At 54.6% G+C, this 24604-nt stretch overlaps 2 protein-coding genes across 3 annotated transcripts; one reads left to right on the top strand and one right to left on the bottom strand.

Moving 5' to 3' along the window:
* Positions 1 to 307: 307 nt before the first annotated feature.
* Positions 308 to 14969, bottom strand: Prcd (photoreceptor disc component). Of its 2 annotated transcripts, none has more exons than NM_001447384.1 (6): positions 14798 to 14933; positions 11916 to 12101; positions 11592 to 11660; positions 9991 to 10069; positions 9304 to 9398; positions 308 to 667 (listed from the first exon to the last, which is right to left on the bottom strand). In NM_001447384.1, exons 2-4 carry the CDS (start codon positions 11984 to 11986, stop codon positions 10048 to 10050), a joined length of 162 nt encoding a protein of 53 aa, NP_001434313.1. In that variant the 5' UTR covers positions 11987 to 12101; positions 14798 to 14933; the 3' UTR covers positions 308 to 667; positions 9304 to 9398; positions 9991 to 10047. The 2 variants fall into 2 exon arrangements, with proteins under 2 accessions (NP_001434313.1, XP_087425360.1); XM_087569234.1 differs by lacking the exon at positions 308 to 667 and adding an exon at positions 4569 to 8038 and having other exon boundaries at positions 14798 to 14969.
* On the top strand, positions 14705 to 24448 carry Cygb (cytoglobin; the record flags this gene model as incomplete). The annotated part of the gene is given in 4 exon segments (NM_130744.2): positions 14705 to 14998; positions 20072 to 20303; positions 20643 to 20806; positions 23043 to 24448. Coding segments are annotated over 4 exon segments (573 nt in total). The 3' UTR covers positions 23077 to 24448.
* Positions 24449 to 24604: the final 156 nt, after the last annotated feature.

Here is a 24604-nt window from a genome sequence, read left to right as displayed (position 1 = left end):
GACAGAGCTGCTCAGCACGGAGAGCTAATGTTACTGTGATTTCATTCACACCCGGTGCGGCTGAGTCTCCTGTACTCCCTTAGCCATGCTACAAGATCTACAAGTGCAGATTACCGCTATCTCATGAAGTGCCACGGCCTAGTGCTAAGTGTCAGAGCAGGCAGGCTGACTCTCACCCCAGGGCCGTGAGACCCAACCTCGGAGTGCACAGGGGGAATTTAGTCAGCCAGCCTGCCAGGCTGGGGAAGTCACTGACAGGATTTGAGAAAGATGTGGTTTATGAAACCCACAGCAAGAAAGCCGTCTATACAGTATTGGTGTTCCCTTCTTCACTGCAAAGGGAACCTTGGATTTTATTAACAAGATCAGGAAGGAGGGCTGGTGAAACCTCCAAGACGCTGGCTGCTTACGCTTGGAGCATCTGCATCCGTGGTTTCACAGGAAGTGTGTCTGTACGCGGGCATGTCGGTGGCCGGCCTGGAAAGTGGTTCTCCCTCCATCTTGTCTCCGATTCTGGCCAAGTTTGGGGAATTCTTCTTGCCTTTAAAAACAACAGCCTCTCTCCTGGCTCTGGGACACTGTAGAGGCGTGATGCTTTGACTTGTGCAGCCGTCTGGAATCTGTGAGGCTCCCTTCAGGGCAAGAGCCAAATCCCTGTGAAGATGGACTGGAAAGAAGAAAGGAGTCTTGGAGGCTGCTGGTCAACTGCTGGAGAGAGCCAGCCCTGAAACCCTTGGCTTTCACCTCTCCTTGGTTTAAAGATACACTTCCTTGTTTACTCTTTCTGTATGCGGGATGTGCCTTAAAAGTCTCAGTGAAAGACAGAGTATGAGATATAAGAAAGAAGCGTCCTTGTTTAAGTGTCAAGCTGTGGGTCCTGTTCAGAGTTCTGGTTCTAGTCAACCTAAGTGATACCCACATTTCCTGTTTCCTCATGAAGGAAACCTTGTAAGCCGGCTGTGCTGGCACACACCTTTATTCCCAGCACTTGGGAGGCAGAGACAGGCAGATCTCTGAGTTCGAGGCCAGCCTGGTCCAGTCCACAGAGTGACCAGGATAGCCTGGGCTACACAAAGAAACCCTATCTCAGATAAAAACGAGGAGGGGGAGGGGGAGGGAAGGAAGGAAGGAAGGAAGGAAGGAAGGAAGGAAGGAAGGAAGGAAGAAAGGAAGGAAGGAAGGAAGGAAGAAAAAAAGAATCCCTTAGAAGAAGCCGGGCATGGTGGCACAAACCTTTAATCTCAGCATTCAGAAGGCAGAGGCAGATGGATCTCTGTGAGTTTAAGGCCAGCCTGGACTACATAGCGAGTTCTGGGCCAGCTAGAACTTCACGATAAGTTTCTGTCTCAAAGCTGGAGAGATGGCTCCAACGGTTAAGAGCACTGACTGCTCTTCCAGAGGTCCTGAGTTCAGTTCCCAACAACCACATGGTGGGATCCGATGCCCTCTTCTGGTGTGTCTGAAGGCAGCTACAGTGTACTCATATAAATAAAATAAATCGATTTTTTAAAAAAAAGTTTCTGTTGAGAAAACAAAACACACGCACAGGAAGAAAAGCCATGCCTTCAGCCACCTTATCTGCAAAGCCACTTCCTCTAATAAAATTGCCACTTAAAATCTGATTTTTAAAAATAAACAAGTTTGAGGAATATGCAGTGTTGTCTGGCCCTCAGCTGTTATTTCCTGGATGTCTCGGCATTCCCGGAAATTCCTGCCTTTTAGTGTTGCGTAAGCTTTGCTCCTCGTGTCTGTTCCCTTTGCTTTGGCTTCCTTTACCCTCACCCTTGCCTCTTCTTGGCACATTCCAGCTCATCTCAAACACCTCTCTGTGCGCTCGGCTGGGCTGCCACGCTGCACTGCGGTACCCTGGGGTTTCCTTGTGACACCTTTAGCAAGCACACGCTCTGTTATACGGACCAGGCTGGAGGAAACCCCAGCTCACTTGAATGCAGCTTGAACTACTTTGGACAGACCGCTTCACCTCCTCTCCGTTTTTTGTTTTTCGTTTTCTTTTCAAGACAGGCTCTCACTATGTAGCTCCGCTTGTCCCAGAACTCCTGGAACTCACAGAACTCTGCCTGCCTCTCCCTCCCAAGTGCTGGGATCAAAGACATGCACCACTAAACCCAGCTTCAAATCTTCACTTTGACAGTGAGGGAGAAGGATGATAATTTGAGCCTTACAGGACTGCTTTAAGACTGTATCTCGGGGCTGGGGATTTAGCTCAGTGGTAGAGGGCTTACCTAGGAAGCGCAAGGCCCTGGGTTCGGTCCCCAGCTCCGAAAAAAAGAAACAAAAAAAAAAAAAAAAAAAGACTGTATCTCTAGGGCTGGAGAGATGGCTCAGCGGTTAAGAGCACTGAGTATTCTTCCAGAGGTCCTGAGTTCAAATCCCAGCAATCACATGGTGGCTCAGAACCATCTGTAATGGGATCCAATGCCCTCTTCTGGTGTGTCTGAAGACAGCAACAGTGTACTCATATACATGAAATAAACATTAAAAAAAAAAAAAAAAAAAGACTGTATCTCTAAAAGCACTTGCATACTGCCTGGCACAGAGTTAAGGGCACACACACGGGAACTCTGGAAGCTTCCGTTTCTTCTAACATTCATTGCCCCACTGTTTTTAATATTTGCTTTATTTATGCGTGCATGCACGTGTGTGCGCTCGCTTATGGAGGCCATAGCGTGTCAGATCCCCCTAGAGCTGGAGTTACAGCCACCTGATGTGGGGGCTGGAAACCGAACCCGGGTCTTCCACAAGAGCAGCATAACCCCAGCCCCATTCCAGGTTTTAACATAATTTCCTCCCTTCCCCCACTCCCTTCCAGTAACGGGCCTTGAACCCAAGGCTCCTGCACATGAGGCAAATGTCCTCCTCTCCCCTGTTTTTACGTTTTTGGGGGTGGGGGATGGGACCCCTCTAAAGTTGCATGGCCTGGCTTTGACCTCGTAATCGTAGTCAGCCCCTCTGCTGTCTAGGACTGGGGACTGGGGCCACATCTGCTTATGAGTATCTCGCTTTCTTGCTGGACTATGAACAAATAGCTTTTTTTTTTTAAGATTTATTTATTTATTATATATGAGTACATTGAAGCCGTTTTCAGACACACCAGAAGAGGGCATCAGATCTCATTACAGATGGTTGCGAGCCACCATGTGGTTGCTGGGATTTGAACTCAAGGCCTCTGGAAAAGCAGTCGGTGCTCTTAACCGCTGAGCCATCTCTCCAGCCTGAACAAATAGCTTTTGCTTTAACTATGGAAGCCATTCTTACTGAGGCCCGAGATACGCAAAATAAAGTATATTCAGAATGCGCCATCAGAGTCCAGTAAGCACACGCGTGCCTGTGCGCACACCATCCCTGTGAAGATGGAGAACTTGCTCCCCTGAGCACCCATGTGGCTCTTTCTTATTCTGCGCAGTCGGAGGCCTGGGTCAGCACTGCTCTGCTTCCTGTCCCAGTCAGCGGCTCTTGTCTGGTCCTGACATCTCATACACATGGCCGCAGATGCGCCTCTCCTCTATGTCTGCTTTCCTAATCCTCCTGCGCTTGCTGCCCCTTAGGTGAAGCCCTCGTTTTGGTTTTGGTTTTGAGTGTCATCCCGCTGAGCACATGCGCCGCCGTTTACCCACTGACGCCTGTCGATAGGTCTCTGGGCTGTTTTCAGTGTGGAACCGCCCTCGGCGGAAGTCAACGCTTTTGTAAAATCTTTCCGTGGACACAAGTGCTTGTTATTCTTGGGTTATATTCTAAGACTGAAGCACTAAGTTCCCAAGAGACTGCAGGGAAGGGTTTCACCTCGTGGTAAGCGTATAGCGCACCTCAGCTGCTGCTTTTGAGCTGATTGGCTATAGTCATATATATTTGGCAGCGTAGTTATTAAAGCCATTCCCTCCCCCTTTTAGAAATTGTACTAGATGTTGAATTGTAAAAGGTTCTTTGTTTCTTTGGTTGGTTGTGGTTTAACGATGCAGGGTTTCTCTGTGCAGCCCTGGTTGTCCTGGCCTCGTCCCAGAGATGCCCCTGCCTCTGCCGTGCTGAGATCAAAGGAGCACAGCACCACAGCCCCATGTGCTTTTCTTCTGTTTTGTTTTGTTTTGTTTTTGTGGAAATGTTCCTTTAAGAAGTAGTTTACCTTCCTTTGTGGTAGGGATGAGGGCTGTGCATGTCAGCTTAGCACCCAGAAGCCAGAGGAGGGAGTCAGATCCCCTGAAGATGCTTACAGGTAGCTGTGAGCAGCCATGGGGTGCTGGGGACAGAATCCAGTCTCCTGGAAGAGCAGCTCATAGCTGCAGAGCCAGTTTTCCAGCCTCCGAGTTGTAAAAGTTCTCCGCTCTGCTTGTAAAACTGATGTGTGCGTGCGTGTGTGTGTGTGTGTGTGTGTGTGGTGTGTGTGTCTGTGTGTGTGTGCGTGTGTGTGTGAATATGTGTATGTGAATGTGTGTCTGTGTATGTGTCTGTGTGCATGTGTGTGTGTGAATGTGTGTGTGTATATGTGTGTGTCTGTGTGTGTGAGGTGTGTGTGGTGTGTGTGTGTGGTGTGTGTGTGTGTCTGTGTGTGTGTGGTGTGTGTGTGTCTGTGTGTGTGTGGTGTGTGTGTGGTGTGTGTGTGCGTCTCTGTGTGTGTGGTGTGTGTGTGTGATGTGTGTGTGAGGTGTGTGTGGTGTGTGTGTGGTGTGTGTGTGTGGGGTGTGTGTGGTGTGTGTGGTGTGTGTGTGGTGTGTGTGTGTGTGTGTGGTGTGTGTGTGGTGTGTGTGTGTGTGTGTGTGGTGTGTGTGTGGTGTGTGTGTCTGTGTGGTATGTATGTGTGTCTGTGTGGTGTGTGTGTGTGTGTGTGTGTGTGTGTGTGTGTGTGTGTGTGTGGTGTGTGTGTTGACATAGGAACGAGGTCGGTACTTTGACATACTGGTCCATATACCCAGAGTCTGTCCTTAAGTCCTTTGGGTTTGTTTGAATTTTCATAGCCACACCTGGGTTCTAACCCCCCAACTCAGGGCACAGGTACCCCACAGAGAGGGTCTGTGCTCCCAGTGCCAGTGCAGTTAATGGATCCTTGAAGCCACATTCTCTCACAGCTTGTACCTCTCTCCCTCCCCGTGGCAAACAAAGAAACCAAAGCTGTTGACCTTCCTCAGCCCTCCCTCTCTGCCACCAGGCCACTGGCTGTCACCCTCTCCCCAGAGTCCTGGCCCTAGCTGAAGGAGGAGACATCATGACAGAGACATGACAGGGAGTAATGGCCTTGCTGTCTATCATTCCTGTCAGGGGCCAACACTTCCTGTCTCGGGGCACTGATGGGTCCTAATGAGGCAGACTCTCTTCCCAGGCTCTGGCCCGCCTTTGATTGACGTGTGCCTGAAGAGAAAGCAGCAGGATTCTCTGTGGCACCCTAACCCACCTGCACAGACAGCCGTGGCGGACAGGCCCACAGCTCCAGGACTGTGTCCTTGTAGGTAAAGCCATGCCCGGCATTCCCTTGTAGCCCCCATCTGCTGATTCAAGACCTCTCTACCATGAGCTTTGCCACCAGGTTCCCAGACACAGGTCCTGGCTTCACTGCCAGCTGTGACCTTGAGCAAAGTCTGTGAACTTCACTTGGCTCACTGGGTAAACGAGGGTAAACCAGCAGTCCCTGTCTTATCAATGAGACCATGCTTACAAATAAGGCACTGGGCACAGTGCCTGGCTTATAATAAGTGTGACCCACGTTAGCCATTATTAATAGTATTATTAGCATCATTAGCATTCTGCTAATGTAAGCCTCGGCACAGCCGCTCTGGCTCTGATGGTCTCCTTATTCCGGGGGCTCACAAAGCACTATCCATCAGCCTAAGACTCAGCTTCTCCCTAACAGCAGAGCCCTGCAAAGAGCATTAAAAACGGGGCCAGGAGAGTGAGGCTCTTGTCTGCCTGCCTCAAACGGTCCCAGGTTTCACTTAGTCTAGTACTAGGCCAGCACCCCTGCCGTAGTCCCATCACAGTTCTGCATGCGTGCACATGCTACATGTTTGAGGCGGGTGGGCGCCCAGAGTCATACTTGCATTTTAAAGTGGCACAGGATGGAACCACCCAGCAGCAGCTGCAGAAACTGCTCTAACCACTTTGCTCCCCCCACCCCCCACCCCCCACAAGATCTCATCCATTCTCTGGTCACGTTGCCTGTCTCCAGGAGAGACTGGAGGCCATACTGAGTGTGAGCCGAAGAAGCAACACTCCCCTGCTCTGGCCACCGCCCTTGGCCACCCTGCAGCTCAGAGCGGCCCTTTCCCTGTCACTTAGGCTCTCACCAGCAGAGAGATGGGCATTCAGACAAGCGGGGAAGGCACCAGGGCAGCCAGACAAGGGAGGGGAGGCACCAGGGCAGCCAGCTGGCTCCTGTCCTCCACAGCTGGGAAAGCAAAGCCTGTCCCAGGAAGGTGTTCGGGCTGAGGCAGCCTTCTGCACACAGACATTCAGGCCCTGGACCGGTGCTCTCACCCAGCCCTCCATCCTCCCCGCCTCTTCTCCTTTGTCCATCACCAGTGTGATGTATGTGGAGGCAGGAGAGGGAGAAGTCTCGTGGGGTAAGGGAGAGGGGGAGTTGCAACAGCTGTACAGCAGCTTACATCCAAAGACTGGCAGACCCGCAACACCCACTGGCGTGTGCTGTGCAGTGTGATTGTGATTGTGCGGTGAGCACTATACAACCCTCCAACCCTCACAGAACGAACTCTGTCCTAGAGACCGGGAAATGGAAGCACAAGACATGCTATCCCTACCCAAGGTCACAGAGGAAGGAAGTGGCAGCCGTTCTGGGGCCCTGGCTCCAGCCCCTTGGCTCTTAGGTGCCTGGTTACTCAGAGCCAGCACCCTGCGCCAGCAGCTCTCCATCCTTTCGCATCACCTCTGTGTACCAAGAACCGGAATAGTCCTGCTCCTGCCTCCTCTCAGCAGCTAGCCGGGAAAGGGAAGGACTTAGCCTCTGTGAGGACAGCGTCCTGACCAGGAATTAACCAACAGTCCCCGCACGTTAAAGATCATGCCTTGACCTATGTGGTGGGAGTTAGTGGGCTGAGGGAAAGGTACCTCCACAGTAAGAGCCTCCTGTAGAGGACTTCCGGGCTGAGGGAGGGCACCTGGGCACTGAGAGGCTCCTGGAGAGGAGTTCTGCACTGAGGGAGTGTACAAGGGCAGTAGGAGCCTCAAGGGAAGGGACTCTCTGAGCAAAAGCTGCAAATGTGCAGATTGCACCGAGAGCCTGGGACAGGAGAGGCCCTGGGATAGGCTGAGTGAGCGTGGGCAGGGTGTGCGGGGAAGGTGTAAACACAGTCTGCTCCCACCAAAGCCAGCCTGCTCCCTGGGGGAGAGGACGGCTCCCTCCCAGCCCACAGCACCTCAGCTGCCAGGTCCCAGGGAGTCCCTTACCCCCCACCCCCACTGCCAGCAAGCCCTCCCCATCCCGACCCTGCATCTGGAGAGCTCCAGAAAAGGTGCTGCCCTGTGAGAAGTGGAGCTGGGCGGGGAGTCAGCCCCGGTGCCACTCCATGACCTTGGCCTGACAGTTCCTCGCATCACTGGAAGGAGGCGGGCGTCTTGGAAATGGCAGAGAGGAGAGACAAGGACGGAATGACAGGAACATGGTGACTAGATTAGAGAGTGAGGGCAACGCTGGGATCAGAGAAGACAGAGTCCTAGGAACAGTGCCCTCTGGCCGTCAGCCTCACAGCCCTGTCACTGACACAACTTGTGCCTCCCAGGAGAAAATAGGCTGACAGGAGCTGAGACAGGTGGCCGTGGGCTCATGGCCTGAATCGGGGGCACTCGGGCAGGTTCTTTCCCCTAGTGTGACCCACACACACACACACACACACCTCCTGCCCTACTTGAGCAGCTCCCACAGATCTGCCAGTGAACACCCCTGAGCCAGCTCCAGTCAGTGGGTTCCTCCTCCCTCAACCGTGGTTCCCTCAGCCGCTGCGTCTCTCATCCTTTCTCTCCCTCCACTGAAGTGGAACGGCGCTGGGATCCTGCTGTCTAGGGAACTGTCTTCTGCCACCTGAAAGTCAAGGACAGGGGCTGGCTAGACAGAGGCATCACTGCTGGGCTGGCAGTGGGGAGCTGGATGGGGAAGAGAGATGCATGGGTGGGGGCGCTTTTGAAGATGAATGGTTCCCAGACAGTTGGGAGCAGCTGCCCGCAGGGCAAGCCTGGATCTGGGAGCAGGAGCGGAAATGTGCTTTTATCTCTGCTCTGGATCAGGCAGGACAGTAAGGACAGAAATGGCAGAGCAGCTGGGGGCAGGGAGGCCACCACCGAGTTACTGAGCAGTCGGCACAGTGACAAACAGTGTCATGCTTTCCCCTTCCCACTCTCTGCTACCCACTTAGAGCGTGTGTGTACACAGATACACACATACACACATGCACACACACACATGCACACACACACATACACACATGCACACACACTCAACAACACATAGGTACACACGCACACACATACACACATACACACGTGCGCACACATGTACACATACACACATACACACATGCACACAAACACACACATTCACATACACACAGATATGTGCGCGCGCGCGCACACACACACACACACACACACACACACACACACACACACACACACAAAGCCCATCTGGAGCACAAGCTGTGTTTGCCCCCATCCAGCTTCAGGCAGACAGACATGCCACAGATCCAGCTGGCCTCTTACTGATAATTTCAGGAGAGCAGCCAATGACAGGGTGAGTTCTAGGGACCGAAAGGAGGCAGATGCCACAGGAACGAGAATCACTGGAGCAGAGTGACACGAGCCAGCCTTAGACCGCCAGAGTTTAGTGAGACAGCTCCTGAGCTGACAGATGACCAGGCCAATAGAAACCCCTTTTGCAGCAAAGTTGAGTAGGGGGTTAAGCTTGGGTCCCTCATTACTAAGATCATAGTAATGGGCTGTGTCTTCTCTTGTGTGTACGTACGGCCGGTGGGTTATGCTCAGGATTGGAGAATGAATGGAGAAGCCCTTAACGGCTAAGCCCAAGCTATCGTTTATCCTTCCCTTGGTTCTGGAGTCTTCGTGCTCTCTGCTTGCACCTGGCCCTTGCCCAAGACGCTGGGGTTCTGTACGGTTAACCTGGAGGAGCCCCTCCCCATGCCTTCCCCAGCCTGGCAGTCCCTTAGAGCAGGAACTTGGGAATGAGCACCTAAGAAACAAAGCACCCCATGTTCTTTCCGCCAGCCCAGCTTTGCTCAGCCTGAGCCATGGCCTGCCTAGCAGCAAACTTGGGGGCTGTGGAGGAGACCCTACCTTCTCCATGACTGCTTCTCCTGCTTTCCCTCCTGCTGCTGCCTCCAGCCACACAGCATCCTCCTGGGATGGGAGGTGAACCAGCAAGGACTGAGCTAGAATGGAAAGTCAGACAGTTGAGCTCACTCCCCTGTGCCCAGAGGAGAGATGTGTGTTTCAGGGTGGCCCATTCCGCTGCCTCTCCCTTAGAAGCACTGCCCTGAGGACTTAGCTCAGCCACCACCTCACCCCCCAAGCCTCGAAAACGTGTCAGGACCACACTCAAGTCTGTTCCAGCCAGCCCTCGCCCCGTGGCCTGAAGCGGAAGTAGCAAGCTTGAAGATAAGCCCAGCTGGACTGGAGAGATGGCACAGCGGTTAAGAGCACTGACTGCTCTTCCAGAGGTCCTGAGTTCAAATCCCAGCAACCACATGGTGGCTCACAACCATCTGTAATGGGATCCGATGCCCTCTTCTGGTGTGTCTGAAGACAGAGTGTACTCATATTCATTAAGTAAATAAAATCATTTTAAAAAGAAAGAAAGAAAGGAAGGAAGGGAGGGAGGGAGGGAGGGAGGGAGGGAGGGAGGGAAGCCCAGCTCACTCCACCTCTACCGGGGATCATGAGAGCTGAAGACCGCCTCCCTCACCCCGTACAGCAGGACCAATGCCCTGCCTTCTGCCCTCCAGGGCATGGCCCTGCCTTTACCTGTCAGAGCTGATGGGTTGCAGTCCCCAAAGCCGAGCTGCCTGAAGAAGGGAAGGCCTATGTCACAGGTTCTTTCTCCCTGAACAGAGGGAAAGAAGCACTGGAGTCAGGAGGTGGAAGGGTTAAACTTGTCATGTCTGGGGACTCTTCCTCCTACCTCCACCCAGCCACTACCCCTGTGGCAGTCCAGCCAACCCTGTGTCAGCTCCCCTCAACAGCCTTCCAGGTAACTGGGAGCCAAGGAGTTAAAAGGCATCAGGCTAGGCCTGCCCAGGTAGTCCCCAGATTTGGCCTTTTCTCTTTTGTCAGGAGGTCTAGGCCCGTTTTTTATTTATTTATTTTTGTAGGCAAGACATACTTGGAAGTCAGATGGTCCCCCATTCAAATCTTGCTGTTACTCAGTCACTACCAACCGATTATAAACCAACATGTCCTGTTAAGCCTATAGTTATCGAGAATTACTGTATAAGAAAAGTTTGGGAGCTGGGAATAGTAGGGCATATCTTCAATTGCAGTGCACAAGAGGCAGAAGTGGGCAGATCTTTGAGAGTTTGAAGCCGGCCTGGTCTACATAACAAGTTCCTGGCCAACCAGAGCAACACAGTGAGACCCTGTTTCAAAAAATAAATAAATAAATAAATAAATAAATAAATAAATAAATACAAGCAAACAAAAAAGAAAAGACTAGGAAGCACCCATCAAGTACTCAGCCAGGAGTGTGGCTGTGCAGTCAGGAGTGCGGCTGGGCTAACACAAGCTCAGCTGTTAACGTTCCCTGTGCTTCAGCAACCTTGCAGCTTTACAACAACTCCAGCTTTAGGGAGCATGGTATATGTTTACCCTCCCACACTCGCTGAGCCAAGTTAGTAAGGATGCCCTCCTTCTGTGGGCCCTGAATCCCAGAGCCCCAGGAGATCTTTTTTGCCCTTCGGTTTCACTAGGAGTGAGAGTTGATCCTGAGATGTTGCCCATGCTCCGGAGTCCATGGGGCATAATGTCTTACACATAGGTACTACTAATTTGACACTTTTGTAGTGTCCTGATGGACGTGGAGACTCTGATAAACCAGGGAAGGAAAAGTCTAGAAGCATGCACAACTTTGTCCCCCCCCCCAGGCCACGTGACTTCAACCTAAGGAAGAGTTAACTTCCAGGCCACTGGAGACAGCGTCCTGCCCGCAGGGGCTGCCCAGCCAATGGCACTCAGTGTCGATGACGTCATGCTCCTCCTGCGCCTTCTATTGGGGACTGGACAGCGAATCCCGGTGGAGGTTCAGGCAACCGAGCTGCAGATCCCGTCGGTGGCGGAGGGGGTTGGGGGATGGCAAGGACAAGAGAGCAGCAAATTGACCCAGAGTGGCTCCTGCCTCTTCCCTCTGCTCGCTGCTCCTTCAACAGAAGGTCCTCGTGGGGACTGCCCCACACATCACAGAAGCAAAAAGCAACACAGCATTGGTGCTGAAAGGGGGAACAAGGACTCCCTCTCCCACCTAACCTGCCCACTACACAAGGAGTGACTATGGTGAAGGCTGGAACCCGCGCGCGCGCGCGCGCACACCAATAGTTTCCTTAGCACCACTTTTCCCACCCTGACTCTTTTACCTGCTGGTAGCTTGAAAGTCTGTTTCCGAGCTGCTGCCCACGACTGTCCCATCCACTCTGCTAGGCTCTCTGGAAGGGAAGAGCAGGCAAGAGAACCTGTAGGCAACGCTCAGCCTCGGCCCCACCTCCTTTCCACAGTCCAGCAGCACAGGACTACTGGGCTGGCTGTTTCAACCCAGCACCACCAGCTGTGAGAGTGACCCTTCCAGGGTGTCCTTTGAATCCCTTCCCAGACCAGGTCTGTTCACCCTGGGCTGCTCTGTAACCTTCCCTGGTAGTCCCTCCTCGCCACCACCCCAGTCCACAGCCCCATCAGTTTCTCACGGTTCGACTCGGTTGGTAAATCTACGGCGCCACAGCATGGCCACGCTGAGCAGGAAGAGGGTGGTGCACATGGTTCAGCTGCCCCATCCCCACCGACGACCAACCCTGCTGAAGAAGGCCACAGGCCAGGGGGCCCACAATGGCCAGGCCGCCTCTCCCAAGCCACCGCTGTGTTTCCTGAAGTTCCTGGGAAGGGATTAGGAGATTCAAGCTGATTAGTGGAGTGAGCAGACCTGACCTTGTGAAGAGAGATTAAACTCACCAGGCCCAAGATCTCCCCTCCTAGTGGCAGAGTAAGCCAGCCTCCTTCAAGACATGCAAGGTGACCCCGAGTGCCTATCCAGAATGTCCTACCCAGAGCGTTCAACACTATCCAGGTTTTTGGCAGGTAGTGCAACCGAATTAAATGAGCGACTTCCCTCCATCCAGTGTTACAGACACCTGCAGAGCACTTGGGGAATTGCAAGCATCAAGGATAACTTCAAAGAGGATCTGGGGCCTTGGCCCAGTGACAAAGACCTGTAAGCCACCGGGGAGGGGAGGAGCACCTCACTCACATTCAAAGCCTGGCGGAGCTACAGAGAGCATTGGAGGCCAGCCTGGGAAGAGTCTCTCAAAGAGGTCTGAGGAGAAAGCTCAGCGGCAGAGTACTCGCCCGGGGTTCCAAGGCCCTAAGTTCAGTCTCCCATACAGGAGAGAAAGAGCGAGCTACCGCAGGAGGTGTCTGAACATGCAGGTGCCAGAGAAGGAGGGGCCCTCAGCCAACTCTGCCGCCGACAGGAAAGGTAGTCAATTTTCCCTGGCAGGCCACTAGGCAGAAGAGCTGAGGCAGGAGAGAATGGCAGAGAGGAGAAGGAATGGATGATGGGACAGAGAGCGGAGCATGCGTGTGCATGCCCGTGCATGTATGTACATGCATGTGAGTGTGTGTGTGTGTGCACCGGGCCTCCCCCGTGCCCTCTGAGCTCTTCTAATTACACTCCCTTTGCAGTAAAAGGCAGAGTCGAGGTGTGCACACAGAACTATAAATTCTATCTTATATAACAACCTTATATAATTTAGATAGAAATTATAAGCTTATCAATTATGTACTAAACTACCATACCAATACGTCCTAAGTTATGAGGTACGGCAGTCAGAAGAGAGGTTGAGAATCAATATTAACATTCTTTGCACATCCCACCTGGACCTCCTGGTGGACAGGACAGGAAAGCTGGAGCCAGCACCACGGGGCTGGGACAAGGGCTGAGTGATGTTGGGACCTGAACCCACACTGCCCCCACCCTCTCCAGGACCTTCAGCTTTCCTTCCCTAAGCAAGATGGGAGGTAATGCCGCCACCCAGGAGTTCCATCAGGCACCCCAACACTGAGCTGCAGGGAGGGCCCTGCTGGCCTACAAAGGTTCTTATTTACCCTCTGTGACTGAACCTTCAAGTCTGTATTTTCTATAGATTTTTAAATTGTTGGTGTGGGGGGTGGGGCAGCTTGCAGGAGTCAGTTCCTTCCTTCGACCCTGTGGGTCCCAGGGACGGGACTCAAACTGTCAAGATTTGTGGGGCAAATGCCTTTAAAGATTTTAAATCAACAGGGACCAAAGCTGAAGGGGAGAACCACTTCCTGGGCAACAGCCTTGGGGACGTGGGGAGAGCCAGAGACAGCCCAATTATCTGTGTTAGGACTAGGCCTCCGTGGTCTCAGGGGTCCTGCTGTCTGCCGCGCAGGCCTGAGCAGCTGATGGCAGATGAGGTTTCTGGTTTTCTCAAGACTGCAGTCCTCCCCTCTGTCCCAGTGTCACCTCTCCCTGAGCAGCCTACGGAGATGAAGGATCTGCCTTTCAGTTCTCAAATTGAACCCTCAACGGTGACAAATGTCTTCACTGCCTGGTGCCTTACTCAGAACTTCCAGCTGCCCAGAGCCAACCCATCATACCTGCCTGACTGCCTCTCTGTGGAACTTCATTTCACTAAGGCCAGGGCCATAATTCAGGACAGTGTCTGGTCCTATCATTAACTAGCCACTCAGGACTCGCTGGGGAGGCATTGGTGGGGAGGGAAGTGGGGCACAGGACTCTGGCTCCCCAGACTGGACATGTGCACAAGTTCAAAGGGCCAGCTGGAAGAGCAGATGGGAAGAGAGACTACCCATCGCTCGAAACCTGCCAGAACTTGAGGTCCCTACGTCTGACAACGGTGCCTCGGCCCAGTCTCCAGTTCAGGAGTGGCAGGGCTACAGGGGAAGCCCAGATTTCTCTGCAAGTTCCTCCAAAGCAGGCGATGCCTGGGTGTGTTTGACTTTGAGTCAGATCCCTACTTCGTTAAGGGTATACACACACACACACACACACACACACACACACACACACACACACACACTCACGTCCAGACACCACATATCGAGAGCTGAGACTAGGCACCCTCAACTCCGCACCATCCCCGGGGCACACTCCAGTACACCCCACGCTGCCCAGCGCCGCGTGACCCCCGATCTTCCCAGCCCCTTCTGCACATTGGCCACACCTACCTCTCCCTGCCCGGACCGCGGTGGCCTTGCTAACGGGTGGGTGATCAGGCGGGCAGCCGTCAGCCGTGACACCCCTCATCCCGCCTAACCTCCTTCACCTTGCCAAAATTGACTCCCCAAAACAGGACTGAGATTTTGGAGCGGATTCATTTTTTTTTTTAACATTTTTTTTTCCCAGCAGACCACATCCCCGCCCCCAGCTCGCAGTCCCCCGCCCCTCGCACATATACCCTGCACACCCGCGCGCACACACACTCGGCGCGCACAGACACACACACACACACACACACACGCTCCCTCCCTCCGGCGCTCTACTCCGCGCCCGCCCGCCCGCTCGCCCGCCCGCCCGCCTCGCACGCACCGGCCTCGGCTCCCCGCGCCCGCCGCCGAGCGAAGCTGCTCTGGGATCGGAGCAGCTCATGGAGAAAGTGCCGGGCGACATGGAGATAGAGCGCAGGGAGAGGAACGAGGAGCTGTCCGAGGCGGAGAGGAAGGCGGTTCAGGCTACGTGGGCCCGGCTGTATGCCAACTGCGAGGACGTGGGGGTGGCCATCCTGGTGAGGTAGGTGTCGCTCCCGGCTTGACGGGGCCCAGGACGGGGAGGGTGACAGCGGCTGCGGGCAGAGGCGGGCTCGGCCCGCTGCGAGCTCCGGCGCCACCTCCCCAGTGATTGGGGACAGGTCGTGGTGAAGGGTGCTTTGGAGAGATGGAAACCTTAGCTGGCTCCTTCCTAGCTCTGGGAGTAGAGCTCATCATCAATAACTAGATGCGGGAGAGCGCTTGGTCTCCCTGGCCTCAGAACTCACCCATCCCAGCCGGTCCTCCTCACGGTCCTCCTCACGAGTGACCCTAGCGATCCAACTAAGACATATGGGTTTTAGAGACAGACAAGAGAAACTGAGGTTCAGTCAAGAAGAAGGTTAAAGAGGAAACAGAACGCCCTGTCCACTCAGGCCCTTTAGAAGAACACAGCAGAGAGCAGGGGGTAAAGGTCAAGAGGCCCAGCTTCCCAGCCGCCCCTTTCTGCCTCAAAAGTGAGACCAGGGAGAGCTGCAGGTGAGACAGCAGACTCCTGGAATGCAACCCTGGTTGAGGTTTATTTTTTGATATGGGATGGGGGTTTTCAGGAGACAGGGCCCCACTCTGGACCCTCCAGCCAGATAAGAAGGATATCATCTGACCCCAGTATCCTTAAGGACCCCCCCTCCAAGTGACGCTGTATCTATACCCTGCACCCTGGGAATGTCCCCAAGCTCCACAAACTAGAGAGTGACTCTAGTTACAAATCAAATCTATAACCTTCCTACAGGCTCTGGGCCCAGGGGCTCAGGCAGAACCACCACATACACCCTCAGCCCGCAGGCTGTCAAATCTAGGCCGGCAGGGCAGCCTCCCGAACAGAGATAAGGTGGAACCTGGGGGCAGGCCAGCTGTGATGCAGCTGTTTTCCAGTCCCGACCCCTGCTCTGGTTCCTCTTCTCCTCTCTTTGCCCTTGCCTCCTGCAAGTCTGGGACCCAGCTCCCTACCGACGACGAGATGCCTGGATCCCAACTCAGAAATAGATTCTGAGGAAGAGAGCAGAAGCACTTTGGAGGAGTTAGGGGAGGATTCCTGGGGAAGAGGAAGGGAGGGCTAGTTCCGAGTTCTCTAACCCGGCAACGTTGCCCTGGGTGACAGGAACCAAGGAGGGCCACTGGGAGCCTCAGGCTGCCAACACTCAGAGACCCAGACTGGCAGTGTGGGCACCCACACACAAGCACACGGTGGAGAAGAGAGCTGCAGATCCACTAGCCTGCATCCCCAGTGGACTGCTCTTGGTCGTATGTCGTACCCCCTAGGCCCACAGAGCATACGTGGAAACAAGGCAAGGCCCATAGGACCTGGACATATTCTTGTTATTTGCCAGTGAATTGCTTCTCCAGGAATAGGGGGAGAGGGGACGGGGGGCAGAAGAAGGGCAGGACCTGAGAGTAGGGCTCATTCTGTATCCTGTGAGCCCTTTCGTCTTTGGTTCTCCCCCTGACACCCAAGGGACCAGTCCCGGCAGGGAGAGCTATTTACTGATAGACAAGGCACCCAAAGGCCCACAGTGAACCCGAGGAGACCTGATATGGCAATCAGATCTGGCTTGCCGAGCAGCTGGACACCACACTTCACCTAACTCCACAGAGCCAGCCAGACAAACCTGGGCCAACCCTATATCGGCCACTCCCTGTGTTTCCAGATGCCACCGACTCCTCTGTTCCTGTCTGCCCCAGGCCTGACCAATGGAAAAGGGGAAGACCCCTTAGCTTCTCGCAGCTTCACACACATAGATCCTGGTCACAAAGCCATGTTGACAAGCCCAGCATGTTCATCCACAGGACCCTCTGACCACTTTCCCCTTCCGTCCCAACCACCCACTCCGCCTGCAGGGTAGGGGCAAGGAGGAGGCTGACTTCCAGCAGCAGCTCCTGGAAATAGGGTGTAACTATCCTGAGTTAGAAGTTGCCTTAAGAGTCTGAGGCAGGGGGCTGGGGATTTAGCTCAGTGGTAGAGCGCTTACCTAGGAAGCGCAAGGCCCTAGGTTCGGTCCCCAGCTCCAAAAAAAAGAACCAAAAAAAAAAAAAAAAAGAGTCTGAGGCAGACCCATGTTTCTACTCATGTCAGAAAGAAGCCTGGGGAGGGAGCATCGCCCACCCCCCCCCCAGTTGTAATGCTGACACGTTCCCCCTCACACACAGATGGGCCTATTTCAGGCTCTTGGAAACCCAGATGCCTCTGAGAGCTGAGAAACTCCCCAAGACTGGCTGCTAGGGCTTCTCCCTAGCAGCTCAAACCAGCCAGGGAGGGGTGGGAGGAAACACAGGTTCGGGAGAAGCCAGCATGGTAGGCAGAGCTCAAGGCTCCTGCTCCTGGGGCCACATGTAGTGCCGGTGCCGCTGTGTTGAGACAAGAGACTTTTTTTTTAAAGATTTATTTATTTTATGTGAGTGCACTGTCACTGTCTTCAGACACACCAGAAGAGAGAATTTGATCCATTACAGATGGTTGCGAGCCACCATGTGATTGCTGGGAATTGAACTCAGGACCTCTGGAAGAGCAGTCGGTGCTCTAACCACTGAGCCATCCCTCCAGCCCCCGAGACAAGAGACTCTCACCTGTGCTGAGGCCTGGTTCCTGCCTGCTGGGCAGCCTTGGGGACCAGTCAGTTCCTGATCCACAAGATGGGGAGCAAAGCAATGTTCAGGGATAGTTGTCCGCTGGGATGCCCTCAGGGGAAAGGACCCAATAGCCTCTAGGCTGTGGCTACGGAATGCTGTAAGAGATGCCTTTCAAATAGCTTACAATTGGCAGCCTATGGGGCCAAAATAAAACTCATTTTTTTTTCTTCTTCTCTTTTTTCTTTTTTTCGGAGCTGGGGACCGAACCCAGGGCCTTGCGCTTGCTAGGCAAGCGCTCTACCACTGAGCTAAATCCCCAACCCCAATAAAACTCATTTTTATTGCAATTGGGAACACCCTAAAGTCTGAGGTGCTGGTGGTTTTGTGTAGGGGATGAGGGGCATGTTTCTCTGTCACGGCATTCATGTGGAGGTCATTGAGGAAGAGTCTCTCTTGTTTCCACCACTGCACTCTTCCCTGGGGATGATGTCCCACTGCCAAGGAGGGCTGGGGTTACTCGTGTGCCGCAGCATCCTGCCTTTGGGGTTTTTATACACTCCGAGGATCAAACTTAGTTGCACTCCGAGTGACTTTACACATAGGCTCATCTCCCCAGCCCTCCGGGGGGCATCTTCGTTCGTCCCTCATCACAAAGCTTCCGGAGAAGTCCTGCATGTTATCCCGCTGCCACCTTGTTCCACACCCACGCACCTCTGCAGAAGCAAGTGACAGAGCTTCTCTCAAACTTCCACAGACAGGAGGAAGGGCCGTGAAGTGTCCAAGGTCACACTCAGCATCCAAGGGGGTCCTTGTCCCTCTCCACGTGGACAACACCCCGGTCATTGTCAGACCCTTCCTGACAAAAATCAGCTGTGGCCACAGATGGGCTGGCCAGCATGATGTTCTATGTCTCCCTCACATCAGACTCGTGGGCCTGAGCCACGAGCTGTGAGCTCCTCTAACGCCTCAGGGGATGATGACACCCACTGGTCAGGACACTTTATACTCCTTCTGAAGAACTCTTACTGTGCCCTAGCCAGAAGCACCCTAGGCCGGGGTGAAGGGTCAGGGCATTTCGTGAGACCCTGCCACTGCTTATGGTTTGGTGTCTGGCCCGACAGACTGAGAGGGTAGCAGAGAAAACTACCCAGCGGCACTAATGGCCATGGAAGGACAGCCACCCTGGGTGGCCAGAAAAGGGCAGGTCTGACATGGGGCATGTGTCAGGCATCCCACTGCATCATGGGAAGGAAGCCTGGCCAATGCTAAGTGCCTTTTGCTGGGCTGGGACAGAGAGAGGACTCTGGGCAAAGTCAGTGTAGACATGGCGCTAGGGAGGTGGGCAGGGACCATGCGTAAAGTGTCTGGAGCGTCTACCTCAGGTGTAAACCAGGGAGCCCAGGGGTGTTTCCCGGATGGTGAAAGACACAGTGAAAGGAGAGTGGGGGAATTAAACAAACCTAGATAAACCAGAGAAGGGAAGGGCCACTGTTAGGAAAACACAAATTCCCCTCCAAGGGATTCTTTTGGGGATGCGGGGGGTGTGGTGGAGCATGACTTTAGATCCCTCATTTGAGAGGCAGAGGCAGGGCGTGGTGTGAGTTTAAGACCTCACGGATAAGTAATTACAAATCACTCCACAAAGGGAAAATCAACTGTTTAAATTAGATCGACCACTCGGCGAGGAGAAAAGGTTTTCTCTTGTTCGTCTCTTCTTCGTTGGCTGCATGAGCACAGACAGGTCACCCCCGGCCTCGCTAATCCTCTAAGGACGCCATGTTGACTGAGCCTCAAGTGTCGTAGACACCGTGCTGACGACAGACACACAGTTTCTCCTGACATTCACAGCCCTAATGGGACAGGAATGAGGCTTAGAGAAGAGAAGTTGTGGGTGCTTCCCTAGGAACCACCAGTGCTGAGGGGAAGCTAAGTAAAAAAACGGGATATGGAGGAGAGGGAGCCTGGTACCCCGTGCCTGTAACCCCAGCATTCAGGAGGCCCCGGGGGAGTAGGAATGTTGCAAGTTTCTAAGCCAGCCTGGTCTACACAGAGATCCAGGCTAGCCCATGTGTAGTTGGCAGGATCTTGTCTCAGAAAAGAAGAGGGAGAGAAGGAGGAAAGTACAACGAATGGTACATACTTGGGAGGCAGAGGCAGGATTACTGGAGCCCAGGAGTTCAGGGCCATCCTGGGCAACAAACTGAGCCTTTAATTAAAAATTAAAACAATTGTTCCATGATTCTAGACTCTCTCGGTGATGAGAGAGCAGGTCTCAGTAGGCTCAGAGAACACTCAGAGGTGAGGTGGACAGTGGCCTTGCACGAGAGGCTGCCAGCCCAAACAAGTTGGAGAGCCTGTGACTGGAAGGACAGCTCTGTATGGGAGTAAAATCCATCACTGGTGTGGCAGCATAACTACTAACCCCCCACCCCGCGCCTCCAAGTTGGAGGCAGCCCCCTGCTTCAGTGCCCACCCTGTTCCTCCCTCCCAGGTTCTTTGTGAACTTCCCGTCGGCCAAGCAGTACTTCAGCCAGTTTAAACACATGGAGGATCCGTTGGAGATGGAGAGGAGTCCCCAGCTGCGGAAACATGCCTGCCGGGTCATGGGGGCCCTCAACACGGTCGTGGAGAACCTGCATGACCCAGACAAGGTATCCTCTGTGCTCGCGCTGGTTGGCAAGGCCCACGCCCTCAAGCACAAGGTGGAACCTATGTACTTTAAGGTACGTCCATTCCTTCCCTTCACTCTTGTCCAGAGCCCACAAGCCAAAGGGCCATAGCCCCCTAGAACCTGTGGCTCTGGGAGGGCTCCCAGAATAGCAGAGATGGGCACCATGCTGCTAGCCTGTTCTCCTGGGGAGGCTGCTGCCGGCCTGAAAGGGCAGCACAGCAGGAGAGAGAGGTGGGACCAATCCGCTGCAGTCCTTGTCCTGAGAGCATGGTCTCCAGTAAGCACCAGGCTGTTAGCTTGTGTCACATGAGCCAGTGTGGTCCTAGCAGGGGTCCTGAGGAAGGCGGGAGGCAGGGTGCCCAGGCCCTTACTCCACCTTCTTTGCCCCCAGATTCTCTCTGGGGTCATTCTGGACGTGATCGCCGAGGAGTTTGCCAATGACTTCCCCGTCGAGACGCAGAAAGCCTGGACCAAGCTGCGCGGTCTCATCTACAGCCATGTGACCGCGGCCTACAAGGAAGTGGGCTGGGTACAGCAGGTCCCCAACACCACCACGTGAGGAGGGGGGAAGGGTGGTCTGGGCAGCCTCCCTGTGGTGTCCTCTCTTGTCCCCTGGGCTTCCCATCTCTCCCAGGAACAGGGACTGGCTGCTGTGGCAGGAGCCCTAATGCAGACACGCTGGAAAGTAGGCACAAGGCAGAGGGACTGTGGGCACAGCACTCTTCTTCTCAGACCACACGCCAGCTCCTGTCCAGCCCCTACTCTCGGCTACACAGAGCCATGAACTCCAAGTAGATGTATCTGGGCATGGCTTCTCCTTGTCTGGAGCAGGGAAGGCTCGGATCACCCGAGGTTATGATGATCTCCCTCCCGGCAGGGCGATGGCTGCTCAAGCTGAGCAGGGTGGGCCAACTCCACCCTTCCTCCTGGAGTACCAGTCCACTAGGCCTGTTCCCCATTCGATGTGACCAGTCAGTAGTTCCATCCATCGTCTGCCTTAGCATAGCTGGAGCCAGGAAGGTCACAAGGACACATACACATGCCCAGGCTCACAAGGGACCTACATGGGTGTCACCCACACCGACAAAACTAGTGGATATTTACTTCCAGTCTGACCAGAGAGGACAGCTCCCAACAGGGTGGCCCAACTCGATGACTCCTGCTGACTGGAAGCTTCGGATGGGACGGCTGGGAACACTCAGACCCCCCTAGACCTCCAAGAGGGAGCTGACTCTGGGAGCTGAATGGAAGGGCAGAGGCAGTGCTGAAGGAGGAGGAGGAGAGCGGAGGCGGGAACAGGAACCCGGGGGTCAGCCAGCGGCTTGGGACACGTGTTGTAGAGAAATATTCCCAGCAGTTTCCCACAGAAAAAGCAACGTCTCCCCCAGGCTCTTCCAAGGTCCCCGCCCCACGCCACCTCCTGTTTACGGGCCTCCCCACCCAGCTCTGCAGAGGAGGTCCCCAAGGGCAGGGAGAGGCCAGGCCTGCTGTCCTTCCCGCTGCTGACCAACCAGTCCACTTGTGCCTCCCCCACCATCGGCAGTTCCCCAGGAGAGCAGAGTTCTCAAGAACTGCTCTTTACCCGCAGGTCAGCTCCAGATGTGTACAGCTGGACCTAGCCTGCCCCAGACCCTGGAGTTTTACCTGCCAGAGGAGGGGCCAGGCTGGAAAACTGAGGTTACCTCCAGCTAGCACAGAGAGGGACCAGGGAATAGACTGGAAGGGCAGAAGTCAGAGGGGCTCACACTCCTCACCTCCCATCCCCAACTCCCCCCCTCCCCCGGGGGGCAGGCTCTGCAGCCCGAGATGAGTTTGTTTACCAGGCACGACACAAGATTTCCTGCTTTTGGAGCTTTTTACTAGGCCTAGAGGGACTGCGGGGAAGAACTGGTCAGCCAGCCCCAGTGAATCAGAAACACATGGCCGAACCTTCCCACTCCTGCCCCAGCTGGACCCCAGGGACTTAGCCAAACCCCAAACATCTGTCCCCCTTTGGTCCTACCGAGCTGAATCTGGGGGATGATGAGGCACCAGACACCCCAGGGCCTAACCAGCTCTCCACCCACCGGGCCTGAGCACCCACCGTGGGCTTCCCTAGATGTCACACTGGGAGTATGCCCTCCTCCTTTGACAGCCTTCATCCCCCATCTCTGGTATCCTGGGGGCTTGAGCATGGGCCAGGGCCTGTGAGACCCAACCTACAGCCAGGACCTCCTTGCTTCACAGGGTGGGGCAGAGTCTCGGGGCCAACTTTTAGAAGGGCCCCGTCCAACTCCTCTTATCAGAGAAACTCAGAGAGCCAGACACCACTGTTTATTGAACTGTCTCTGCTTCGGGGTGTGCGACTCTGTGTGGGTGGAGGGGTGCTGGGGCAGGGACATGTGATGGCCACTGAGCTAGAAGGAGTTCCATGGATGGGGACACTGCTACACAGAAGCCAGGGAGCGCTCGCCCTGCTCGGCCAAGCAGCACATCCTATTTCCAGATGAGTGGAGAACAAGTTCGGGCTGGCCCCGTGGAGTCTTAGAGTGTGTGAAATGCTTCTGTTCTCAGAGCGCAAGCCGGCCAAGTTTTAGAGGGGCAGATCCAGACCCCTCGTGGGCCACCCAACTAGCTTGAGGTAGCACAGTGGGGTTGGTTGTGATGGGGGGTGCTTATACAGTGGTGTTGGGTCCCTCAGCAGAAAGTGTCCCGTTCCGTGACCCCCCAAGTCACCTCTCCCAGCACCCCAGGTCTCCCACCCACCTTCCCCCACTGACCCCTGTAACCTGTACCTTCATCTCATCCACAGCCTACCAGCCACACTGCCCTCTTCAGGGCCATAGGACCCCTCCCAGCTCCCCCCTCCCTGGCAGCACTTTGGGCAGAAGGCTGACTTCTGAAGACACTCCTTGACCTTCCATTTCTGGGTGCCAAGGAAGCTGGAGGAACCCCTGACTGGACTTCCCGAAAGGAGGCCTTCATCATGGCTGTGGTCTCCCACGTTACTGGGAGGTGGGGCTGGCTACCTGGATGCTGAATTTAGCAGAGGGGAACCCTTCTGCCTCGCAGCAGAGGGCACACCCTCCTTAGCTTTCACTGTCAAGAGAGGGACCTGGCATGTGGCCGGTGGGAAGCAAGGACAAGCCTTTGAGTCACTTCAGAAAGGAACTAGCCCTGCTTCACTCTGCCCTACCAGCATGCAGGTTCTCCTCACCATCTCTGAGCATTGCGCACACACACGTCTACCATATACACAGATATATTCTATATACGAGCTCTATATAAATATATATACACACACACACACGTACATATCTGTCGCGTGCACCTGCAGGCCCAGAAGCCTAGGCCTCGCACAGCTGTGGGAGACCCGGAAGAGTCCTGGCCGTACTTCAGGGCAGCTCTACCGGGAGCAGGGAGAAAGCTTGCAACAGCACGAGAGGGCGGGGCCGGGTGGGAGAGTCGGGGTGACTCAGCTCACCCCGCACAGCTCAGTGCCCTGCAATCTTCCCCTTCCGCCCCCCAAAAGAGAACACTTGGTTTGCCCGGTGTCGGGGCGCACACCTGTAATCCCCGAGCTTGGGACGCAGAGGAAGGACAATCTTTGCAAGTCTGAGGTCAGGTGGTCTACACTTGGTCTCCATCTTGGTGAGTTTCCGGCTAGCTGGGGTCGACTCAGGGAGACCCCGTGTCAAACAAAACAAGAAGCGAAGAGAAGATCTGGCTCCCCTCCCCTCCCCAAGGGTTTGCCCGACTGACTTGCTCCGGAAAGGGGCACACCGAGAATTCAGGAGACCCCAGTGGGGTGCTGGCCAGTGTAGGTGTCCGGCGTTTGGGGGTGGGGTGAGGGGCAGCTTCAGCGTGGAGCCCTAGAATGTCAGCCTCACCCGCTCACTTCAGACAGCAGCCAGGCCACAGGACCAGGGGCCATACTCAAACCCCTCAGCAGAGACCAGGGCGCCTCTCTCCTGCCCTCCTCGGGGGCCACCTGCCCATCCTCTCCAACTAGTCTCCGTAACATTCGCTGGGGACCCCGTGTGTACCCCTTGGTCACGTGTACTGTCCTGGAGGACGTCTTACTGCTGTGGCTACCGTGCCTGCGTCCCCTCTGGTCCCACCCTCACGCAGCCTTCCTGTAACTGCCTGTCTTTTTGTAGTTTCTGATGTTTGTAACCAGACCCAGCTGTGTCATTAAACAGGTCTGTTCTTCCTGTATCTGGCCTCTGCTCCTTTTCCTCTGCGACCTGCCTTCACCTCTCTCTCCCCTCAGCAGTTCTAGCTAAGGGCAGTTTCACTGAAAACAGTGCCAGCGAGGGAACCCCTTCCCTCGTGCTGGCCCAAGCTGCTCCATGGCCCTAGCGCTCTGGGTTG

This window comes from Rattus norvegicus, chromosome 10 (genome assembly GCF_021556685.1).
Source record: "Rattus norvegicus strain SHRSP/BbbUtx chromosome 10, alternate assembly SHRSP_T2T, whole genome shotgun sequence".
NCBI lineage: Eukaryota > Metazoa > Chordata > Mammalia > Rodentia > Muridae > Rattus > Rattus norvegicus.
The sequence above is the reverse complement of the archived record's forward strand: the minus strand, read 5'-3'. Positions and strand labels throughout refer to the sequence as shown.